General features: G+C 38.5%; 1 protein-coding gene across 3 annotated transcripts in view; it reads left to right on the forward strand.

The window, feature by feature from the left end:
• The first annotated feature begins 242 nt into the window (after positions 1-242).
• The window catches only part of LOC148374320 (TSC22 domain family protein 2-like), a 30,240-nt gene continuing 6,572 nt past the window's right edge, over positions 243-23,910 (forward strand). Inside the window, exons 1-4 of one of the 3 annotated variants that reach the window (XM_088334954.1) lie at positions 273-391; positions 759-2,527; positions 9,741-9,815; positions 19,996-20,047. In XM_088334954.1, the coding sequence (XP_088191080.1) occupies positions 894-2,527; positions 9,741-9,815; positions 19,996-20,047 (1,761 nt within the window). In that variant the 5' untranslated portion in view covers positions 273-391; positions 759-893. Of the gene's footprint in view, positions 2,528-9,740; positions 9,816-19,995; positions 20,048-23,910 lie in introns of all 3 variants that reach the window. The other 2 variants (XM_088334953.1, XM_088334955.1) reach the window with 2 other exon arrangements.

Genomic DNA, 23,910 nt, shown 5'->3' on the forward strand with positions numbered 1-23,910 from the left:
GAGCAGGGCACACTATACTGAACTCTACTTAAACTAAGGGGACCCTTGCTTACTTCAGTGTGGGATCATGTGAACATAATTATTAAATAAACATGCGAATATAACAGAATACTCGCCTAAAGACTCGGCCATATCCTGACATAGTTCACTTTCTGTCATCCTTAGTCATGCGTGGGATGTCTGACTTTTTCATTGGTACATGAAGGCAGCACCAACCGCAGTAGTCTACCCAACATGCACCGCGCTAGCATACAACATACGAATATAGCCATCTTGTCAAACAGTGCGGGAGGTAGCGGTGTGGTTCTCATATGTATATTTTCTTCTTTTTAAAAAAACAGTCTTTTGAGGCGTGTCTTATCTATTTAACTCGACCGCAGTTGCGTTCATGGTAAGTGAGCGGTGAAGTGAGTTGACAGGGCGAGGGGTTTTTGGGAGTACTTCGGAGGTGATGCCTCGCTTACTTGTTCCGACGTAGGGGGGAGTGTGCGGCAGTCAGTTGGCTTGTCTCGATAGCTTTTTTTACGAAGGTTAAGGGGACCCCCAAAGCGCCCTTGCGAATCACTGGAACTTACACAGAGACTACGGCGACCATTAGGAGTGACCAAAAGGCGGGCAGGCGGCCCATGGATCATAAGACATTTCCGTCCCGCCTTTGGAAGTCTGCGTGTTGATCGCATCCGGAGAAGTGAAAGTGATGGCTCACATGCACCTCAGTTTCTCTTAACCCTATTTCTATCTGATTGTGTGTCGTCTAGCAACTTTCTGGAGCCCAGAAAACAACACCGCCTGATGGACAGGACTTAAAGTTACCTGCTCAGTAACCTTCAGCCTCCCCTTTTCTGGTGAAGGGGGATCTAGACGCACTCGAGGTGAGGAATCAGCCTGCTACCATGTCGAAAATGCCGGCCAAGAAGAAGAGCTGTTTCCAAATCACAAGTGTGACTCAGGCCCAGGTGGCTACTCTTGGCACAACAGCGGACGATGCGGAAAGCCTTGAGGACCCGGATGACTCCCAAGCAGAGGATGTTTCGTCAGGGATGTACGAACTTCCACAGATGGAGCACGAGTTGGCGTGCGACAGGACTTTGACCGAAGAAGAGCAAAATAGCACTGGAGAGACAGAATCAACTGGGGTTATAGCACCGTTTCACTTACCTCATTTGTCTGTGCTGTCAGTCAATCCCTCGGGGGAGTTTCAGAAATCTCCAGTGTCTGGTATGGTTCAGATGCCCACGGGGAGCGGCGGTAGGGCCGTTGTTACACAGCAACAAGCTGTTCCATCATCTAATCCCGGCCCTGTTATTGTTTCCGTCAATGTTTCCCTACCAGCTGCAACACCCAGCCCAGGTCTGCCTCCTGCTCCTGCTTCCTCTACAGTGACTTTTACTTCCCGTTTCAGAGTTATCAAACTTGACCATAGTACAGGAGAACCTTTCAGAAGAGGCAGGTGGACATGTACAGAATTTTATGAGAAAGAGTCTGATGGCTGCGTAGTGAATCGGACTGCAGAAGGAACGAGAAGAGATATCAGCGTGGCATCAGAGGGTGCTGCAGACAGAGACAGTGGGCTGGGCCAGACTGGCACTTCTGTGGTTAACCTGGTAACACACACAAATCCAGCATCCAGTGCTTCGCCGGATGCTGTTTGCTTGCAATCGGCAGAGACGTCAGCGCACCAGAACTTAGTTACTCAGCAACATGCTGCCAGTGGTTCTGCACTCAACAGTAGCAGGCCCACTCCTGTCCAAGCCCAACCTGCACTGGTGAGCCTTCGCCCTGCTGCTCCACAGAGTGCCAGTAATGGATTTTCTCAAATGCTGAAGTCCCCCATTATACCTCCATCTGCCCAGACCCAAGCCTACCAAAATCCTGTGGGACAACACCTTCCTGGCCAGATCCAGACTGAGTTCCATCAACCGCAGTCACCTTCAGTGTCCGGCCAGTCCACAGGACCACACACGATAGGACAAGCAATATACCCCATTATTCCCCAGGGATCTACTGCAGTTTCTACTGTTGGTCATTTTGGGGATGTCACTGTAAATGCTGGACAGACGGCTCAAAACCAGACCAGCGGAATGGGAAGTTCTGCAATGCCTGGTGGACTTTCTCTTAGTCAGTATACCATCACTGGACTACCCCAAACCCAAGGTCTTCATCCCGCATCCTCCAGTGTGCAAAATGTGCCTGTCGCTGTGGCAAGCTCTGGTGTGCCCCCTACTGTGCCTACTGCTGTGCCCAGTGCTTCCAGTGCTGCTATGCCAAAGGTGACAGCTGCTAATTTGACTCCAAGTCAGATAAACCAAGGCATAACACCGGGGGTTTTAGCGGGTCACAATCTACTCACAGCCGGATTTGGACAGGTAGAAGGAGGCGGCAATCTTAGGAAATCGGATGTTGTTAATGCACAGTCATTTGGGAAGGATCTGGTGAAGCCCCTCTTGCCTGCAAGCTTGCAGCTGGCTGCTCCAACTGTTAACAGCCTGTTTGGAATTCACATACCGGTCGACGGGGATGAGGAGAGGTAACATTTTATTTTCTTGCTATCCATTTTTTTGTATTTTACATTGCAAATTGTAGTTTGCAAGAAGGCTTTTCTATGTTTTGAGACTTCCATTGTCAAGATCTTGCTGTTCAAGAATCGTTGGAAAAAGTGCTTCAATGTCCCTCTGAAGATTTGGCATTTTGAAAATTGGAGCATAATTGATGAAAGTGCTGATTTTTTTTATTAAATCCTATTAGAGAATTGTTTGCACACAGTGTGCTATCTTCTTCAGGTCCTCAGGTTTTGTTTTTTTCTTATCACAGGTGACTTTGGCGGAGTAGTTTGGTACATACACCCTTAACTGGTGCAAATTCCCAAAAAAGTATTGCTTTCATGTTATTCAGTCCCCATCACACACACTATTTGTCATCTCGGCATAACTAGATCTTCCTTAGAAATTTTCAGTGACATTTTAACTAAAAATGTTGTGTCCATTTTACCGCGGCTGGCAGTGTAGTAAATTTTAATGTTTCATAATGTTGATTTTATCCAAAGGTTCATATCATCCTAAAATAAAAGAAACATGTCCACCTTTCCCTGAATACTCTCCCAATTGGCTCCCATGATTTATACTTTTTTACGTTAAAATAAACTGCCATTTTGACGAATATACAATTTGAATCCCTAGTAATGTGTTAATTTTGTATTTATTATAATATGAGCAGTAAATAACTGTTTTGGGTGAAGATTTCATAATGATGGTAATCTTAATTAAGATATTGCAGTGTTACTCTAGTCTGGGTTGGCTCTGTACACCAAATGTATCTTAATTATTTCATACACAAAAAAATATATTCATATATTTTTTCAAACAAAGTTGTACATGTAACTCAATCCCAGTTTTGTTTATATTGAGTGTAATAGAAAAATTGTCTCATGAATATTGCTTTACAGTTAATAAAATGAATCCATATAAAAATCCCAACGTACTAAGTTGTGACTTCCAGTTTGCAGCAGTTCAGGAGATGACGTTTTGGAGGAAGTGAAATAAGAGGAAGGAAATAAGTCAAATGTTTCTCACTTGTCCTGAAAAAAAGTAATGTAGCTCGTTTTGTAGAAAATGATCATCACTTACCCAAAAACACAATTATACGAGTCACGTTTGAAGAAGGTTATGGTTTTCTTGTCAAATGTTTGTACCTATCTTAAGATTTAAATCCTTTCTGTAAACTAGATACAGAAGTAACATTCCATATCAATCAGTGTTACCAAAACTAAATCTGTACCATTCTTTGATTTATAAGTAAAACTAGAAACCATAGTTAGTATTTGTTCATGCACTTTTAATACACAAAAACATTGAATTACCCAATTTTAGTTAACTGGATCCCCAAATACTTAAATGTAATGAGATTACTCAAAACATAAACATCGCATCTCGAGGGAAAAACAAACGTGTCACACGCCCAAATTTCTTCCCTAATCCTGTTTGTAATTGCAGTAATGATTACCAGTAGTCATTTGACTAGCTCTTTTTCATAAGTAGTACATGGTTGCATAAAGTAACAGTTTTGTTGGCCTGTTGTGACGGTCAGGTTCTTGTCATTGGAGATACACAACGCCTAGACAATTCATACCTGCACAATACAGATACACGTGGAACGGGAAATTGATCGAGTTGTCACCCAAATAAGTTATGTTAAAAACGACCATTAAATCAGTTAAGTTAAATGTCTTGCCTTTTCTTCACTTAAGAGCATTGTTGTGAATGTCAGTATTCTGCACTTTGATGAAGTAAATGTCCAAATTGGTAATTATGATCACACAGAAAATGAATGATTGTTAAAAAGCCAATTGCTCTACGTTCATCTTAAAGTAGGCCTCAAAGATCTTTATCTTTTTGATAAACCTTATCTCTCCCAGATTCTATTGAATAATTTCAATGGGATGAACTCACACTCTCCTTTAGTTGGTGCTTTTCTCACTTTATCTTGTGAATATTTACAAACCCTGAGTGCTCATTTATAGTGGTGATAAATGTATACTGAATTGGTAAGCTCAGCTCGGGTGGTTTTATTTTCACAAGAGCAAATTGGAGCCAAGTTCGGGCTGCACTGCCTTTGCCTTGGCCCCGTACACTGCTTTTGGCAGCTCAAGAAACAAATTAAAAGTCTAAATTATCATATGATTTTTGCATGTATGTAGTTCACCCTTTGAAGCCCAATTGTATTTTAGTTACTGGAAACCAAGCCCCCTTACTGATAAGAGCAGGGGGTCTCTTAGCACAGCTCAGCCCTATCAGACATAGACATGAAGCAGCGGCCTTTCCACCGTGATACAATTTTGCTGATAAGAGCTTTCTCAGTGGGGCGTGCCGACCCAACACACTTTTTATATACATTTTCTCTACATTCCATTTAAGTGTTTGACTTGAAGGCTAAATTGTACGTGTAACAATTGAATGTGGTGTTTAATCAGTACCTGTGGACCAGCATTTGACAGATGAGCTTTGGCAGTTATAATAAGCAGATGAAGTGCTGAATGACATTCCTTTAGGGAATAACGCTGGTACACCCAATAGCTTGAGGAAAGTGCAAAGGGAAACTTGCATCTTGTATGACACTTGAGTTCGGTCAGCCATCTACCCTCTCTGGTCTTTTTATCCATTTACTCTGCAATATTCCTTATTTTTTGTAGCTCATGTCACTTACATATTTTACTTCACATTGATGTGTTTCAAGGTTCAGTTTATTGGAGATCATTGTAGATAAAATGGCATCCTTCAACTCGCCACCATAGTCCCTCAGACTAAAAAACGGATACCAAAGGAATGAGAACCAAGATGCAGCTTGCATACTTGGAACATGATTCACTTTGCTTTAATCTTTCCCAGATGGGTTTCGGCAAACCAAGGTGTAAAACAACTATGCGACTCTGTAATAACATTGTTTTGGGTATTCCTCAGCTTTTTCAAAATTTGCATAAATTGTGCCTCGGGGGTGCCGTTGGGAAATTCAGATACTGCAAAAGGTTTAAAGAGTAGAGGTATTTATTTTGGATGAACTAGGTGTGGGCAGTGGAACAAAGAGCAAATCTCCCTAACAAGTCAAGCTTCTGCATTCTACTTAGATATGGCATACTCGCCTACCATAACTGAAGGTGAAACTGGGCAATTATGCAGGAAAAGCTTCTTTTTTTTTTCAAGCAAACTAATGCCTGCACCCTCAACCAAATTTGCAAAAAAGGACTTATCTTGGAAAACAAACTAACAAACTATGTATGCATTCAATCGTATTATTTTCTGACATGTGAACAGGCTTTCTAAGAAATTCTACCAATAGTGGCTTGCTTCACAAAAATCTGGTGGCAAAAACAAAACAAAACCTTACCCTCCATTTTTCCCCCAAATTGACTACTTACGATATTACATTACATACATTACATTATTACAAGCCTTTTATTATTTTAATATTGCTGAATTTGGCTTACAGCTTAAGACAACTCAAAAATCCTATCTCAAAATATTAGAATATCATGAAAAAGTATACAAGTAGGCTATTCAACTTATCACCTGAATCATCTAATTAACTCGAAACACCTTGCGAGGGTTTCCTGAGCCTTAAAACACTCAGCTTGGTTCAGTAAAGTAAATCACAAGTATGGGGAAGACTGCTGATCTGACTGCTGTCCAGAGGACCATCATTGATACCCTCCATCAGGAGGGTAAGACACAAAAATAAATTTCTCAAAGAGCAGGCTGTTCACAGAGTGCAGTTTCAAAGCATATCCACAAAAAGTCTGTTGGAAGGGAAAAATGTGGCCGGAAACGCTGCACAACCACGAGAGATGACCGCAGCCTTAACAAAATTGTGAAGAAGAGCCGCTTCCAGAATTTGGGGGAGCTTCAAAGACAGTGGGCTGAAGCTGGAGTCCAGGTATCAAAAGCCACAGTTCACAGACGTGTCCGGGAAATGGGCTACAATAGCCGTATTCCCATGGTCAAGCCACTTCTGAACTCAAGACAACGGAAGAAGCGTCTGACTTGGGCTATGGAGAAGAAGCACTGGACAGTTGCAGAGTGGTCCAAAGTCCTCTTTTCAGACGAAAGCAAGTTTTGCATTTCATTTGGAAGTCAAGGCGCCAGAGTCTGGAGAAAGGCTGGAGAGGAGCAAAATCAGGGTTGCTTGAAATCCAGTGTGAAGTTCCCACAATCAGCAATGGTTTGGGGAGCCATGTCAGCTGCTGGTGTTGGTCCACTGTGTTTCATCAAGTCCAGAGTAAATGCAACTGTGTACCAAGAGATTTTAGAGCACTACATGCTTCCGTCTGCTGAAAAGCTCTATGGAGATGAGGATTTCATTTTCCAGCATGATCTGGCACCTGCCCACAGTGCCAAAACCACCAGTAACTGGTGCACTGACCATGGCATCACTGTCCTTGATTGGCCTGCTAATTCCCCTGACCTGAACCCCATTGAGAATTTGTGGGGTATAGTTAAGAAGAAGATGAAAGACACCAGACCTACAAATGCAAATGAGCTGAAGGCCGCTATCGAAGCATCCTGGGCATCAATAACACCTCAGCAATGCCACAGGCTGATTGCCTCCATGCCACGCCGGATTGATGCAGTAATCCGTGCAAAAGGATTCCCAACCAAGTACTGAGTGCATCAATGGACATTTTCAAATGTTTGATTTAGTTTTGCTGTTATAAAATTATTTTTTTACTTGGTCTGAGGAAGTATTCTAATATTTTGAGATAGGATTTTTGAGTTTTTTTCAGCTGTAAGCCAAATTCAGCAATATTCAAATAATAAAAGGCTTGAAATAGTTCCGTTGATGTGTAATGAATCCAGAATGTATGACATTTTTGTTTTTTTAATTGCATTACAGAAAATAAAGAACTTTATCACAATATTCTAATTTTCTGAGACAGTCCTGTATATATATATATATATATATATATATATATATATATATATATATATATATATATATATATATATATATATATATATATATTTATATTTATTTATTTTACCATTCAAGTGCACTTTTCGCTCCTGAAAAGTTAACTAACTCAAACCTGTGTTTTCCCTCTCAAGACATATTCCTAGAAAGCATGAAGGCAAATGCAGCTTCAGGGCTTTTCTTTCTTTTCCATCTCATAATATTTGACCTGGGAACGATCCCAGTTGATGTCGCAATTGTTATTATGTTGCAGTGGGCTTATACCTTGCAGAAAATATAGTATTTTGACTTTAAACTGTACAAATAAACATAAAGCGATCAGCATACTTGTGAAGTGAGAGCTCCATTACCAAAACTTCTCAGATTGACAATTGTGCTCAGTGACCTCTGGCAGCTAATGACGTTGTGACGGGTTCAGTTTTAAGATTTACGTCGATGTCAAATATTGTGGTTGGCCAGTGAACTACAGAAGTTTGTACCTTGGGAATCTTACTGTTTGATTGCTTAATATTTCATCATGCAGAAAACAGACTTGTTTAAGAAATATTTAGGTACCGGTAGTTATTAAAAGATAATTACCAGCTATTCTAAATGTTCTGCTAATCAAATCTACATAATTTAAAACTGAATGAATATTCTTTACTTTATGATAACAAATGTTCGAGACATAAACAAGACATTTTTATGGATTGACTCTTTTGTCATGTTAAGAGCCGTAATGTTTGTTTACTTTGTTGTTACATTGAAGAAAAAAATTCCCGATTATTCTTACCTTTTTTTTTATATTGATGTGAAAACACGTAATTGTTAGTAGTTAGATTAGGTTTCATGTTCCACTTTTGGCCCCTTTTCTCATATTTTTAAATAAAGTTTCTTTAAAATAGATGAAAGAAATTGCAGACCACATATTTTGCGACTGTAATCAGTCTCAATTGACAGACTTTTCACATGTAGAGCGTACAAGTAGCACAATACGCATCGGTCTTTGTCCGACTGGGGATTTTGTGACATATCAGTAGAAGTTACAGGTCATTGAGCAAAAGTGGCAACCAGAGCAGTTCTGGTTTATTGATTAACATAGCCTGCACTGTAAATTAACCTAAATAATGAGAGGCACCTATCTAATGTACCAAACTGATGCCATGTAGTCAAGATACGGATCAATTTGTGGTTTACTTGTACTGTCGTACCCGCACTCCATCAAGTGTTTCTTAACTCATTGCAAGTTATCTATCTGACCTTGATCATTTCAGCATTTTTCTGAGTTTGTATGTTCTGATGTTTAAGCTGTGAAGGAAGAGTTTGTCTCAAGGGAGTGGCATGGATTGGCACACCCGTGCTTTCAGGAGTTTAAGTATGGTAACCGTCAAAGCAAAAGTGTGCAGAAGTATAGAGCGAGTTTTGTGAGAGGCTTTAGTTATGAGGTAATCTCAGGAAACATGCCTGTGTTTGTGTGTTAGGTTTCTAGGAAAAGAGCCTGGTGTTTGTCCTTACACACATGCTGTAAATCAACTCCTCATTCCTGTATGTGATGTGTGTATGTGTTCAGCCATTTTTTGTCACTGTTTGCTAAGTTATGTTTGTTTGGATTTGGTCTTTGTGGTTTGTGGAATCGTTTATCTAAGTTTTCGTGTGTGCTGGTGTCCATTCACACATGAGTCCTGGGCGAGAGGGCAGCATGGGGATTTCCTTTCCCTTTTCCAGTGCACATCCGTTACTGCAGGACATGGTGTTCTCGTAACCAAACATGTCAAATATCTTCTTCTTTCAACACAAAATTAATATTTACAGTTTATACTTTGAATCACTGTAAGCTAGTGACTTATTTTCAAAAGGAGACCTACATAAAACTCTGAGAATTGACATACAGGACTGAAGTGGATCATTGTAGCAGTAGTCAAATGAGATGCATGAAGGATGCCCTATGTTCGAGTTAGCTTATAGAATACTTGCAATGTTCAATTTTCAATCAGATTATTGCCTTGTTGTAAACATACCAATTGATTGCATTTTGCCAGAGTAAGAAAACAAAAAAGACTTATGTCAAGCCCAAAGGAGGGTCAATGAGATAATTCTTACATGCAGCTAATCCATATGGTAAATAAATATCATACATGGTATTTTCTCTTTTCCCTGATAGGTCAAGCTGCTAAATTAAATGCTTTTTTTAACAAACCACAACCTTATTTGGGATTTCAAATATCTTGTTTTCTTGTTTCAACTCAACTGTCCTTGTTTCTTTTTTTCTTTCTCCCCCCTTTTCCTGAATCTGGCTGGGACAGGAACCCCTCCAAGGCTTTCTTCCAGGCCTTCCAGTCTGGCAGCAGATTAAGGGACTCAAAGGCCCACAGTGATAGGTACAGTACCAAATTGCAATGGACTGGCCTGGGCCTTGCAAGAGTGCAAAAATGTGTGCAGTGTTGCTCTGGTAGCCCGACGCTTTGCTGATTGCAACATGCATGAAACAAGTCTAGAAAATCTTGGCAGCAGGAGTGGAATTGCCCAATTGACTTTACAATGAAGACCTTGTCTTTTTCCAATATTTTCGCTTTTCTTCCCCTTCCCCTGTTTTCTGACACACTGTTGGTGTCGTATAGTAAACATATAATGTTGATTTGCTGCTCAATTTTAAATGTAAAATGTTATGGAAAATATTCATTTAAAAGGATGTTACTCGTATATAATAATAATAATAATAATAATTTCCTTGTATTGTCATTCTGTGTAACAATGTACACAGAACGAAATGTCGATTGCATCTGACCCGATGCAGCCGCAGCCAAGAGAGGGCGCCGCCGACCACTTTTTAAGTCTTAGGAATGACTCGGCCGGGGCGCGAACCCGAACCTCCCAGTCTCAAAGCGGGCGCCTTACTAATGCTACATTAACACATTTTAATGATCATGTATTGATTAATGCAAATAACAAACAAAAAATTGTGCTTAAAGAACATCGTAATAAAATCTGAAAAATGACTTTCTTTTGTTGGTCAAAAAAAAGGTTCCACGACAATCACAATCCAGGAGTGCTTCACAGAATTGTTGGTTTCTTCAATAAGGGAGTTTTGTTGGTGCGCTTCTGTCTCATTTTCAAAAAAGGAGAAACCCCATCTACTCAAAGTTTAGTCCAGGTACAAATCCTATTAATCAACATGGCCATTTGATTAAATCATTGGCAATGTCACATTTTAGGGCAAGCTGCAATGAAGTGTCAGGCTAGTAGTACCTGTATGCTATTATCCTAAATGGGCAGGGATAATCCATTGAAATGATGTTAGACACCCATTCATCAATATACTGCAAAGCCTCCATTAGACCACATGTGTCAAACTCATGGCCCGGGGGCCAAATATGGCATGCCACATCATCTTATGTGGCCTGCAAAATCTTAAAATGTTTGGGCGTCTAAGAATAAATGGGTTGGAAGAGTATATTAACCAAAAACTACATTTCCCAAATATCCGTCAATGAAATGAAATGAAATGAAATGATCTGCATTTATATAGCGCTTTTCAAGTCAATGACTTCCCAAAGCGCTTTACATTATCACATTTCCCAATAGTGGCCGTGATCTGTGCAGCCATGTAAGGCGCTAACCTGCTTATTGGGGGTATTGGGTGTTCAGTGTCTTACCCAAGGACACTTCGGCATGTAACACGGACAAGCCGGGATTCGAACTGGGATCCCTTAATCCTAAAACGATCGCTCTACCTCCTGAGCTACTGCCGCCCCAAATTATCAATTATGATACCAAAAGAGACTGCTCAACATCAATACACAGCAGTGTTTCCATGTCAATGCCAATGACAGGAATTGAGAAATACATTTTCCCTAAAATGTCCAAGAACATTTTGTTATATTTAGTTTATAACATCTTATTTATGTGGAACAACATGTTTTCAATACAACTACAATGTTTGTGACTTCATGACTAATAAATTAAAAGTTTGTTTTTCATGAGAGAGTTGTTAGATTTATTTTACATAACATTCAGTTACATTTAGTTGCATTGATAACTTACATCTGGCCCTTAGTGAAATTGAGTTGGACACCCCTGCATTAGACCAACAACAATAATAATAAAATAAATAAGGTTTATGTACTATACATTCATATAAGCATTTTCACTACCTTTCGAAAGTAATGTTAAACAAAAGGGGTAAAGTCTAGTTCAACATTGAGACCTGGAAATTGTTGTCTCTTTCTGTGTAAATCCAAAAAGACTCTTTGTGTTGGAGTCTCTCAAGTCTGTCACCCCGTCTTATAGATTCTGGTACATTATCCATGCCATAGGTTTGTAAAGTTGAAATAGAATGATTTGCTTCAAATGCATGCCATAATGTATCGAGTGTTTACTGTTCCAATGTCTTGTTTATGCTCAGCAAGGCCTAATTTACTAATTTACGTTCACTTCTATCCAACCGGCCGCAAGGGCATTCATGTCTGTATATCACATTACCCATAATATAATTAACTTTAAAAAAATAAGCATTATATTTAATCTTTAAATGCCAGTTCAAAAGCGAAACCGGAACTTCAGGGTTAGAGGTGAGGTAACGGCGTCCTTCACTAATGTATTTGTAGACCGCAGCAATAACCAGAAGGTGGTCAACATATTGGCACTTATCTCACGTGGATGAATCGCTTCAGACAGAAAGAAGTATTTAAAGATGTGAGACATTGTGTCATAAAAGACTAAGATTTGGTTGTATTTTAAATGAAAATAGGGTCAGCAAAGGACAGGCAGCCGCTGAGAACTCGCTGTAGGTTTCAGCAATAACAACAATGACTTTCTCACCTTGGCACTTCAGTTTACCAACTAGTTCTGTATAGCATTTGCAGCACCAACAGGTTTGACACCCTTAGCAGCTGTGTTAGGAATATTTAATGTATACTATATTGTGCGGTGCTTCATTGTTGTGTGAAGAGAACTTAATGCTGCTTTACTGTGTAAACCTGTTTTAGATACACTGATCATCTGACAGTTTCTAACTAGGAAATATAAAGCAATATTGCTTGACTGAATACCACCACTCACTAAAAAGATTTTTTTCCTATTTCTCAAGGAAGAAGACATTGCATATGCATGAGCAGCATATTTGAAATTAAGGATAAGACTGGTTGAAGACGTGGGAAAGTGTCTTACTTTCCAAGGAACTATAATTTTATGTTATTGTGTATATGTGTATTGTGGAGTTGGGTTGTGCGGCATTCAAATGTTTGCAATGTTTTATCCTTTTCATCTTTATACTTGGGTTCACCAGTTTCTCTCAATACTATTTTTCAGAAGTCACAGCGTTTCCATTTTTGATTATTTGGGGATACTGTGGTATCTCCCAGCCACATTTTGGAGTTTTGGATTTGACATATCTTTGGTGAACTTATTCCATCTTATGTATTCCATTCCATTCCGATAAAATGATTTTTTTAAAGCATTAAACTCGGTATTAAATGCCTACACATAGTCATAAAAAAAGCTGACTGCAACGAAAATGTTTGTTCTAATTTTCATTGTCTGTGAATAGATTAACAATGTAACTTATTTGCCATCATGAAAACTGGACTCACATCTTCCCACTTTGTTTTATGTAGTTTCCACAACAAGCCGGCATCTACAATACCATTGAGAGGCGATTAAAAAAGCAGCCCAAACAGGCACGTGTTCAGCGTTCATCCACTTTTAGTTTTCGCATCGAGTTTCACTTCCCAGTAAGCAAGCTGCTCACACCCTTCATAACCTCTTAGTCATATGACCACTCATGTGGCATGAATGAATTTTATTATTCCCTGTGCAGTTCAGCTTTTGTTTGGCATTCCCTCTGCTTATTTTTGTCAGTTTCCAGAAAAGCTTATTCAACATTTCTAACTGTATCACATGGGCCCATATTTAATTTAATTATCCGCTTTATTCACAGGCTTAAAACTCTCCTACTAGAAGAAGAATTGGTTTTAGTGGATTTTAATTTAAAATGCTAAGTGCCATTGAAATTATTGAGTGCCATTTTACAGTATGTGAAAAGTTTGATCTCGATGTTAACACAGGGTTTTTTCCTCATCCATTGCGAATTACGTTGGATGAGGTTCCCTGAAAACAATATGGACACAGTGCCAACATTTCTTTCAATATGGTGAATTATTGAAATGAATGTATTTTATGTTGAAATGAGCATGCTCAAGTAATCAGGGGCTTAAGTTTGTTTGATCCGTCTTTATTCACACATGCGTTTCTGTGGATTTGATTTCAAGTCTGACCTACTGGCCTTCAGTACAACTGCTTGTGATATACAGGGGCAGTCAAAAAATAAAAGGCTTCCGTTTCGGCATCCTTATCAGTCAGTTTAGCCCAAGTTTGTAAGTGGACTTCTTTCTTAGTTATTTTTCTAGGTGTTTTCATTATTCTTTCATTTAGTATAGTTTTTATTCCAATTCCTTTCAGGCAAAGGGTACCAGAAAAATCCCACTGTCTCAGGTAAATATTTCAGAGTATTTGTCATTATTTCTCCCATCTCGAAAAAAAAAATTGTTTTAATTTTTAAATATCTTTGTAACATAGATTTAATATTGTTCCGTGTACCTGACAAATTCATCTGTTGCCATAGTTAACATAATATTTTACTCCTAAACTTACCTTTTCGTGCAAGGTTTTGTTCCAAGGTTTATAAAGTACCTGTATCAAGAAATTAAAAATGTTTCTGGTTTCAGCGAGACACGCTTAAACTCACTTGAAACTTTCTTGCTAGTTCAGCCTTTTAACCAGAAAATGATGTGCCCTAATGCGAACCATTATTAGTTTCGTACCTTAATGATTTTTGCGTTCTCAACCGAAAATGTATTGCTTCTTTAATGTTTACGCGTTGGCTAATGATAGCGTCATACGTCACGCCATGTCTTGATACTTTTGTGACTTTGACAGCTTGTTTTGGTGCTAAATTGCCAAGTAATATTCACCAAATTATTGGAAAATGGGAGGCCAGTAATAAGTGACCTTTGGTCCTGTTTTGAATTTATATCAAGTATTTAGGTTTGTGGGAAGAAGTTTCCACATAATTATGTCTTCCATCTTGAGAATCACACATATAAAAACCGAGAAATTAGTTGCCCTGAAGGGACCAAGTGACTTCTCATAGACATATCAAAAATCTCACAACATTTATTTTTCAATGTCATATTAATTTATTCACGTAAGCTCACAATACTGTGATCATTGTATTTGTTCTTGAAAATTGTTTTTTTGCATGCTTTGGATCATTTATAAAGAGGAGTGACACAGAAAGCACATATATTTTTTTACAAACCTATAAAACAATTGTTAATAATTTACAACTACTATACACTTGTTTTAACTGAGATAAAAAAGAACTAACTGGACAGTTTTGTGTTAGGATGGGAAAGTTACTGGTTAGGACACAAAACTAGCAAAATAGTTTCTGGTTCAGTCAAAAACAGACAGAGAAAGATGAGGAAGATTTCACAAAAGTTGTTTTTTTCCCTAGCCTTTTTGCGGGCTTTGTATTAATAACACTAACTCTTTCTATTGATATTTTCATTGACACATCCAAGAGCCATAAACCAATCAAGCCCATCATAAAAAGAGACATGTTGCTTCTGTGTAAATCAACAGCAGAGAAAGTTCACTTCCTCATTGGCAAGCTCATCCTCGTAACCCCTTTTGAGTGTTGACCTTGCAGACAGGGTAACTATTTACTTAGTACACTGCCTCAACCCAGGGAACTACACTGCTAGTTTTGTTGTGGAAGTCAGCAATTCAAACAAGCTCTTTGTTGGTTGACGTCAGATCTGGAGGCTTAAACAGGATCATGTGTGTTGGTCGAGCCTTGCAGAGCGCACTTTGACTTTGTGAGTCATTCACTCTATTGCTTCAAAAGTCTCTGCCGTGTGCCAGCTATTCCTGGAAGTTCAACTCTGAGTTCCAGATGCTGTCTTAATATGGGTTTGGCTTGATCGCCATCCTGACTTGCGTCAGTGTTTTCAAATATATTCTCCACCCAGCAGCTAATGGTTGAAAAAAACTTGGCAACCATATTTTAATATACACATTTTACTATTCCGGCTCGTATTTTTGGCTTATGGAGATCTTCAAATCAAGCCCTTTTGGCCAGTGAAGTTGGATTTCAGTCAAATAGTTGAGTAGCTGCTGTATATCCTGATTTCTGCTTCACAAAGCCGTTGTGTTATGCGGTATTATTTTGAAATGCGATCAAATTAGAGCTAATGAGGAGTGACTCATTACATTTTTCAGGATAAAAAAAACAAATATGTGTTGACTGTGTGTGGACCGCATCAGGCACTTCAAGTTAAAATCTTTTGTCATTATTGATAATAAATTAGTACTTTGCAACTTTTTTCACCTCTCAATGTGAGGTGCTTTCCCTCTTTGTCAATAGCGTATTTGTGTCAAAATTCACCATCTGTTGAGATGATTTTAGTTTTAATCTTATCAAGTTATGTTAGAGAATTAAGATCACAATGGAAAACACCACAGACAGGATAAGTTGCTTGGCAACGATGTTGTGATGTAACAAACAATGCTGCCTATTTCATATAGACAGTAGAATAGCCCGACAATAGTGCTACATTCACAGACAAATTCTAAAAAATATAACATTACATAAAACTTACAAAATAGATAATTGCAGCTGTGGAGTATAGAGGAAAAGCACATTTGTCTTTTTCCTCAACAGTGTGTATTTATTTATTTAGTTAATTAATTAATTATTTTTGTACTTTCTTTCCATAACATCCTCTTAGACCGTTGGTAGGCTACCTTTGGTTTAGGAGCCGCATCCGGTGATTTAGCGCTTTTCCAAAAATGGTTACAAATTGGAAAAAGATGGTGGAGGAAAATATGTTTTTGCTCCCTCACTAGTATATGATTGTAAAAACACATGACACTGGTTATCGCCTTAAACAAAGCAACGTTCTATATTGTGACGTAGAGTCGTGGCTCTTAGGCTTGAACTTCTGCCTGGAGAACTCCGCTTCAGTGCTAAACCACATGTCTGTTCTCCTCAGTTTGTTTTCCCTCTCTCGCAAATGCCCTGTGTTCGAAGAGCTGCGCGGCCCAGGCTCCGTCCCTTTTTAAAGAGGCATCGTCCTAAGCTGCCATTTTATTTTTACATGTTTTATTGAACTCTTTCTTAGCCAATCAAGGATACATTATGCATGTTCCATTGTTGTTTTTTGAATCCTCAAAATAAAAATGGCCTCAAGAATTAGACTTCTCTATTGCATTTCTTTAAGTTTTTTAAAGCAATTACACCAGATTATAAGGTTTTTAATGGTTTGTCGCTCTATGCAATTTTCGTTTGTTTGTTTTTTTAGTCCAATACGGCTCCTTCTACATTTTGGGTTGCCGACCCCTAACACATAAACAACTTTTGCAGACTTAACATTTACTATCTTGTATAGGCCTATTTTAAATACAGATTAGTTTGCTGGGAATAGTTGTTTGAGATAACCTAGTTTATCTAACATTTAGTTTGTTTCATTTAACCAATTTGAGTGGAGTCCTATAATTTGTGTGAAATATGGACCCAAGACTTTTGACTCTTGTACTGTTCATTCACGCATGTGATTTCTGATGTGTTTGTCTTTTGTTGGAGTGTTACTGAACGCATCAGTTGCCACTGGCCTTTTTCACAGTGCAATGGCTTGGCACATAGCCAATACCGGTCCTCTCCAATGAATTCTGTCATACACGAAAAATGATGTGACAGTTTGACAGGTTGCACATCTGCGAAGCCTTTTGACTTTAGTCTACTGAAAGCTTTACTGACTTTATTACAATCAAATGAAGTGTATTAGGGAACAGAACATCTTGTTCTGAAATGGAAGATAAATAATCGTCTTTTTAAACTAGATGGGTTTTCTTATCTACCGCTTCGGTCTGAATTGAAAAAGGGCTTTTTTTTCGATGTCGAGTTTGTTTTTGGGTGATTGTCCAAAGAGTTAAGTGAAAACGTTTTGTTCCCAGCTTGTGTGATTCAGAAGAGTTGTGCACTGTTATTAATTTAAAAAAAAAAAAAGACGATTTTGAATGTTAATCAAACCCACAAGTAAGGCGCCCGCTTTGAGACTGGGAGGTCGGTGGTTCGCGCCCCGGCCGAGTCATTCCTAAGACTTAAAAAGTGGTCGGCGGCGCCCTCTGTTGGCTGCGGCTGCATCGGCTCGCTACAACGGGTCAGGTGCAATCGACATTTCGTTCTGTGTACATTGTTACACAGAATGACAATACAAGGAAATTATTATTATTATTATTATTAAGAGTGCATTAAAGCATTCTCTTCGAAAATATATCTGTGCACTTATGCAAGATTTATCCGATGATTATGGATTTTTGGCAGCAATACATCAGAAATTATGGTAAAATGGATAATTTTATAATATCAGTACACAGTGTGCCCGGCACAAATATGTCCATCTAAAATTGCAGATGTGTATATCTAGGGCATATGTATCAAACTCGTGGCCTGTTGGCCAAATGTAGCCCACCACATCAATTTATGGAGCATGCGATACAATGCACAAGGGAAAATTAAGCTGCATGACATCAATGACTTACAGTTTTGAATATATCCACTGTATGTCATCAAGGCCAGGCGCCACTCGCAAAGCACCCACTGTAGCTGTATTTGTTGACCATCATTAATCAACCAGAGGACATTGAGAAACCCCAGCCTGAAGTTATTTTACTTAGAATCAAAGTCATGGACGTGCTTTTTATGGCAATATGAAAATTAAAGAGATAGCACCTGGGTGTCTTTGTAGAAGTTTAAAGACGCCTTAGCTCATTTATTTATTAGATGCAAAATCCAACAGCTAAGTTCCTTTTTCAGGTAAATAGTTGTATTAAAAAGAGCAGAACAACTTTTAAATCATTAAATCAATCAGTTAAATTCGTGTTTGTATGCGTTTTTTTTTACATATTTCCAGTCTGCATGAGTTTCCCAGAGTTTAAAATAAACCTGTAGTAGACATTAACTCATTAGTTGTTTTGCTTTTTTTACACATCCACAGTTGTGTCAACACTACAAGAGATAAAAGGAAAAATATTGAAGAAAAAACAAACTATATAATCTCTTTAACATTTAAAATCTCTGAATCCTAATTTAATTGTCAGCCTCCAAAAAGACCCTCAGCCTTCCAGCTAAGGTACACTTTTATGCCATTAATTGATTAGCCCCCGCAAGAATGGTTTTCTCCTAGCATGCGGCCTTCGAGGTCAAATGAGTTTGACACCCCTGTAAAGTTTAGTGGCTACTATACCCATCTTTTTTTCTTTCTTTAAAGTAATGAGGCATTGAATGTCTTCAAATGTATCTTATGTGCCGTGTTCCAATAAAAATTGTGAAGCACTGCTAGGATATATTTATGGAACAATCCACACACATTTGTAGTGTAAAGAGATTTAGCTTCACCCTGAGGCTATGATCTTAAGTCGAGATTTCAGATGGAATGTTTCCCAACTCTGGTCAAATAATACCTCTTTTCATCATGTCAGTGGTTTCAGTGCTGAATGTGCTCAGAAATATGTTGGCATCAAACTTTGTATGCAGGAAATATTCCAAGTTTACTGTGCATTAGAGCTACTTGGTCCCTCTGTCAACCAATCACCAAATGCATTACAGCTTTTCCGACCAGAAGAGGGCAGTCAAGGCATGTTTATAATGTGTGAAACATTTTTGTTAAGGTAAATGCATTTAACTTGCTGTACCTAAATAACTTACTTTTTTCACCTATTCTAAGTTAGGAGTGTTTTATGCCTAACTGTTTGTTTTCCCTGCATAATTTGATGTTGCCTTTCAATGGATATGTCCTATTTGATAATGATAGGTGAGGCCTACAGTTTTAATGTTATGTCAGGTTGTTAGCGCAGGGTGAAACTAAAGTTCATGAAAGGGTTTGTGGTCGAAAGGTTTACTATGTAGTGATATTGTAGTGACGACAAGTAATGATTTTAAATACAAGCAGTCTCTGTGCCCGCCCCCTCCTTCTTCCGTGGTTGGTTCATGTTTCTTTATTCTAAATGCGGTGACAGTTCCACCCTCTAAATGCCTCCCTTGCACCACCATGGCCTTCTTTTCCGCAATTGCCCACCAAGCGAGCGGTCGGTGCCGGAGGACAAAGCATGCCGTGTAGATTTTCCTACAAGGTCCCATGCTGTCCCACCGGCCCGACACGGGTAGGGACGCGCCCGTTGCTTTCTCGCACGCCTTGCAGGTAATTAAATGTTGGCCACATGACACCAAATCCAATGGCTTAAAAGGCTTTGGAGTTTCAAAATTGCTTCGAACTTGTTGAATTTTTAGCTGGGTGCTTTGGATACGCTCATTAGCTTTTATCACAAATGGGAGTGTTTTTGTGTTGGTTTTTTTTTTTTGCACTAATCTTGTCTAATATTCTCTTCAGACCTAACTCGCATTGTATTGTGGCATCTAACATGAATTATTTACAATTATTTATTTTTCTATTTGTGGTTTGTGCATTCAATTGACTTGTGTTTTTCTTTTTGTTGCAGTGCCTCTGGAACCAATATTGTTGCCATTGATAATAAAATAGAGCAGGCTATGGTGAGTACTCCATTTATAATTGATCTTGACGTTTTTAAAGGATGTGTGAAATGATGACTATTGGAGTTTTTTTTGCAGAATGGCAAAGACTGTGGTTTTAAGGTTTAAAGGCCAAGGGGTTTACGTATAAAATGTACAAAGTATTTCACAATAGTTAACCTTGTATGTATTATTTAGTAAATCATGAATTATTGTCATATTCTTCATCAGGAAACATCAAAGCGATAATGTGTAATTGAATCGTGATGAAAATCTAACTTTAACTTTTAATTTATTTTTTACATTTTTATTTTTTTTACTTATTTATTTTTAAATTATTTTAATTAATTTAACTTTAATCCATACGTTCTCAAAAGTGAATCCCAAGATTCACAGGTCTAAGTAGGTTGGTAATATACGATCCATTGTAACAATAATGAACTAAATCCCTTTATTTAACATATAGTATTTTCCGCACTATAAGGCGCACCTAAAGCTTTTATTTTTTTCAAAAACTGACCATGCGCCTTATAATACAGTGCGCCTTATATATGGATCAATATTAAGTCGCAAGGTCTCGCAACAAAGGCAAGCAGCCGCCGACTACATTTCTCCTCGTAGGCGATGTGGTCCGCGGTGTATGCTGGGATACATATGCCGGCGTTTCATTTCCCAGCCAATGTGTCAATCATCATTTGAATCGATCACTATTGGCTAAATTTATTCAGAGGTAAAGGGGGCGGATCCTTTTTATCATTTACAGGCTCGCATAGGCTAAAGGGGCAAAACAAAGCTTGCAATTGGCCGAAAAAGATGAATGTGAATAGCAAGTTTGGTTGACTACGGCATAAAGAAAACATGTTTTACCATTCTGTATTTGTAAATATTTTACTCTCCTGGATTTACTACACTCAGGGATATAAGAGGACCATGGTTGCACATTATTATTGAACGCAACGACTTCGGTGAGCTACTCCGGCTATATATTTTCCCAGTATCTTGTTTCAGAGTGATATCGATGTTTCTGTGATGGGTCTTTTTTCAAATTAAACTCAATTCCAAGTGTTTATTGTCATATGCACAGTAAAGTTGCGAGCGAAAAAGAAAATAGAAACTAAGGAATGGTTGGCATTTCTTAAATCCCAAGACTTTAACCTTCCGAATGATATTTGGAACGATGCATTCGAGTGACATCGTACGGACACCGCATCCGCACGTGTCTTCGACACGTATTTGCTTCTTTGCAAGCTTTGGGAATGTTAAGGGGGTAATAAGTTTGACTTAACTATCTGACTGTTTTGTCAACGTTCCCATTGTAGCGCCTTATAATCCGGTGCGCCTTATGTATGGAAGATATAGGACCAAAAACTATTTTTTGGGGGTGCGCCCTATAACCGGGTGCGCCCTTAAGTGCGGAAAATACGGTATATCAAATTGGGAGCTTTAATAAATTGAGATACTACGGAATTTGAAACGTTGTTACTCTCTGCTGCCATCTCCTGGTTTAAAATCATGATTACAGCCTCAGTCAGCTGATTGAGTGTGCATTTCTTAGACGCGCTCAAACAAAGTCTTCTTTTTTCATCTTTTTGGGGTTTGAGTTGCCGTTTGGACTGCATTTGAAACGGGCCTTTTCTTACTTTAACCATTTCCGTGCTACACTAACAAAAAACTGCAAAGATAAAGTCAAATAGTGGATTTTGAACAACAATTAACTGCAAAATACAAAAAGAAGATAATACAATTTCCATTTGTCACTGAACGCAACAAATGCGAGCAACTTTGCTGCCTAAAGCCCAATACACACACGAAACTGCAAGTGTGCGCCAATTGAACAAAATGAGTACTACATTGAAAGAGAAAAAAATACACAAAAAATTCCTTTACCTGCAAAACATTCTGACAGTCATTGGTGTGTAAATTGCTAGTCTGTACATTCTGTCCAACAGATACAGCTCGCGCACGTCATATGTAAACCTCATCTCCCTCTGTTTCTCTCGTGTTAGTGATTGAATTTACGATACAATTCGCCTATTAGCTCATTATACACGCAAAATACAGTTTTAAATAAAATTTTAATCCTACAAAGTAATCCTTAGTTTAGCTAAATGTACGTGTAATTTGATTATGTCTATTTTTCTGTAACTGTAACGGAATATAATTACATTTTTTTGTATCTTGATTACATTACGCCCAGAACCATGAATGTCCAGGATGTGTCACTCAAGAATTTTTTATCCTGTTACACCTAACGCAATATTAAACTTACGCAATTGAAGAACACATTAGTGGTATTGTGGAGTATGTGTGAGTGGTGGAACTGCACCAGTGCACATAGTATTTGGCTAATGTGGTTAGATGATGATGCATTTGATTTTTATAGTGCTTTATGGGACTACCAAGGACCATTTAGAGTGGATTCATTATTCATTCACATTCACACTTTGGTGGAAGTAAGCCACAGCTGCCCTGGGAGACTTGCAAAGTGAAAGAAGTGCGGATACTACTTGTAATCAAACTTTTCATACACCAGTTTTGACTAAATGCCCTCTCCCCCACTGTGCCGTGGCCCCCACAGAAAAACTGGAAAGGCCAATGGATCTTGATGTTTGCAGATGGCTTTGCAATCTGCAGTTAACCAGAATGAGCCTGAAACAAAAGGACTGAATAATTTATTTAATATATTTGTCTTTATCGTCATTGATAACGTTGCGAAACAGTGTATGCAATGAGATTAGACATGGCACTCCAGAGTAAGAACGTAATCAAGATATTCTAAAGAGAAGAATTGGCGAAAAGGCTGTTAGAATAAATAGACAAAAATATTTACTATGCAGTGCTTGGAGACTGGACAAAGTTGGAATAAAAGTGCAACGGAAAATAGTCCATTGTAACAGTAATGCAATGAAAAGTATTGCAATAACATTTAGCAGCACCAAAGGTTCCTAAATAAGCTAAAAAATGTTTATTTTTCACAGTTGTGCATGCCTGTTTAGGCTGGTGATGGCCCTGGGGGAAAACTCTGGATTTAAGGGACCTACATATACAGTAATATGTATGTAATATATATATATATATATATATATATATATATATATATATATATATATATATATAATTTTTTTTTAAAGACTCATTTCAGCAAAATTGCCAAATGCGCTCTCAGACAAAATCCAAATATTCAGCGCATTTTATTTCACTGTGAGCCATTAGATTATTTAAATTAATGCCTGTGTCCCATATCAATAAATATACCACTTTAAACTGCAATTACTCAGGATCGTTGCGGCTCATTTTCGCTTTCATTTTTTAAATAATGGTTCCAAAAAAGGATGCAAGCAGAGTTGCTCTGTAAAAATGTCAAAAAGTGCTGCAAACGAGGATACCAACGTATTTACCCTGGTGCAGACGGTGCTTGGCAGAGAGAAGTGTCGCTTTTGTGTCACAGCTCCGCCCACCCATACCGCTCATCCTGGCTGGTGTTTCTGGCCATTTACAGTTTTTCTTGGGGTTTTCATCGTGAAGTGTTTCAACAGTGAACCTAAATTGTTTATTCAGCTTTCATAGAAATGATTCCTTAGTGACGTACTGCTAAATGGGGTCTGTTGATTTGACACCTTGTCTGTAAACTGTGAAGGGGAGTATGCTCTTTACATAGTCTATAGTCTTTAATCACAAAAAGTCTCAAAAGGGATGCAAAAGACCAGGTCTCAGAGGGCAGATCATTCCACAGCACCAGACCATGAATAGAGAACGCTCTCGAAGCTGCCGATTTCTTCTTGGCTGTTGGAATCACTAATAGACCAGCCTTTTCCAAGCAAATGCTCTGGGGGAGGCATTGGCTCAGGAGGTAAAGTGCTCGTCTTGGGATCAAGAGGTCGCAG

Source organism: Urocampus carinirostris, chromosome 1, assembly GCF_059441175.1.
Source record: "Urocampus carinirostris isolate Australia breed hairy pipefish chromosome 1, RoL_Ucar_1.0, whole genome shotgun sequence".
Taxonomy (NCBI): domain Eukaryota; kingdom Metazoa; phylum Chordata; class Actinopteri; order Syngnathiformes; family Syngnathidae; genus Urocampus; species Urocampus carinirostris.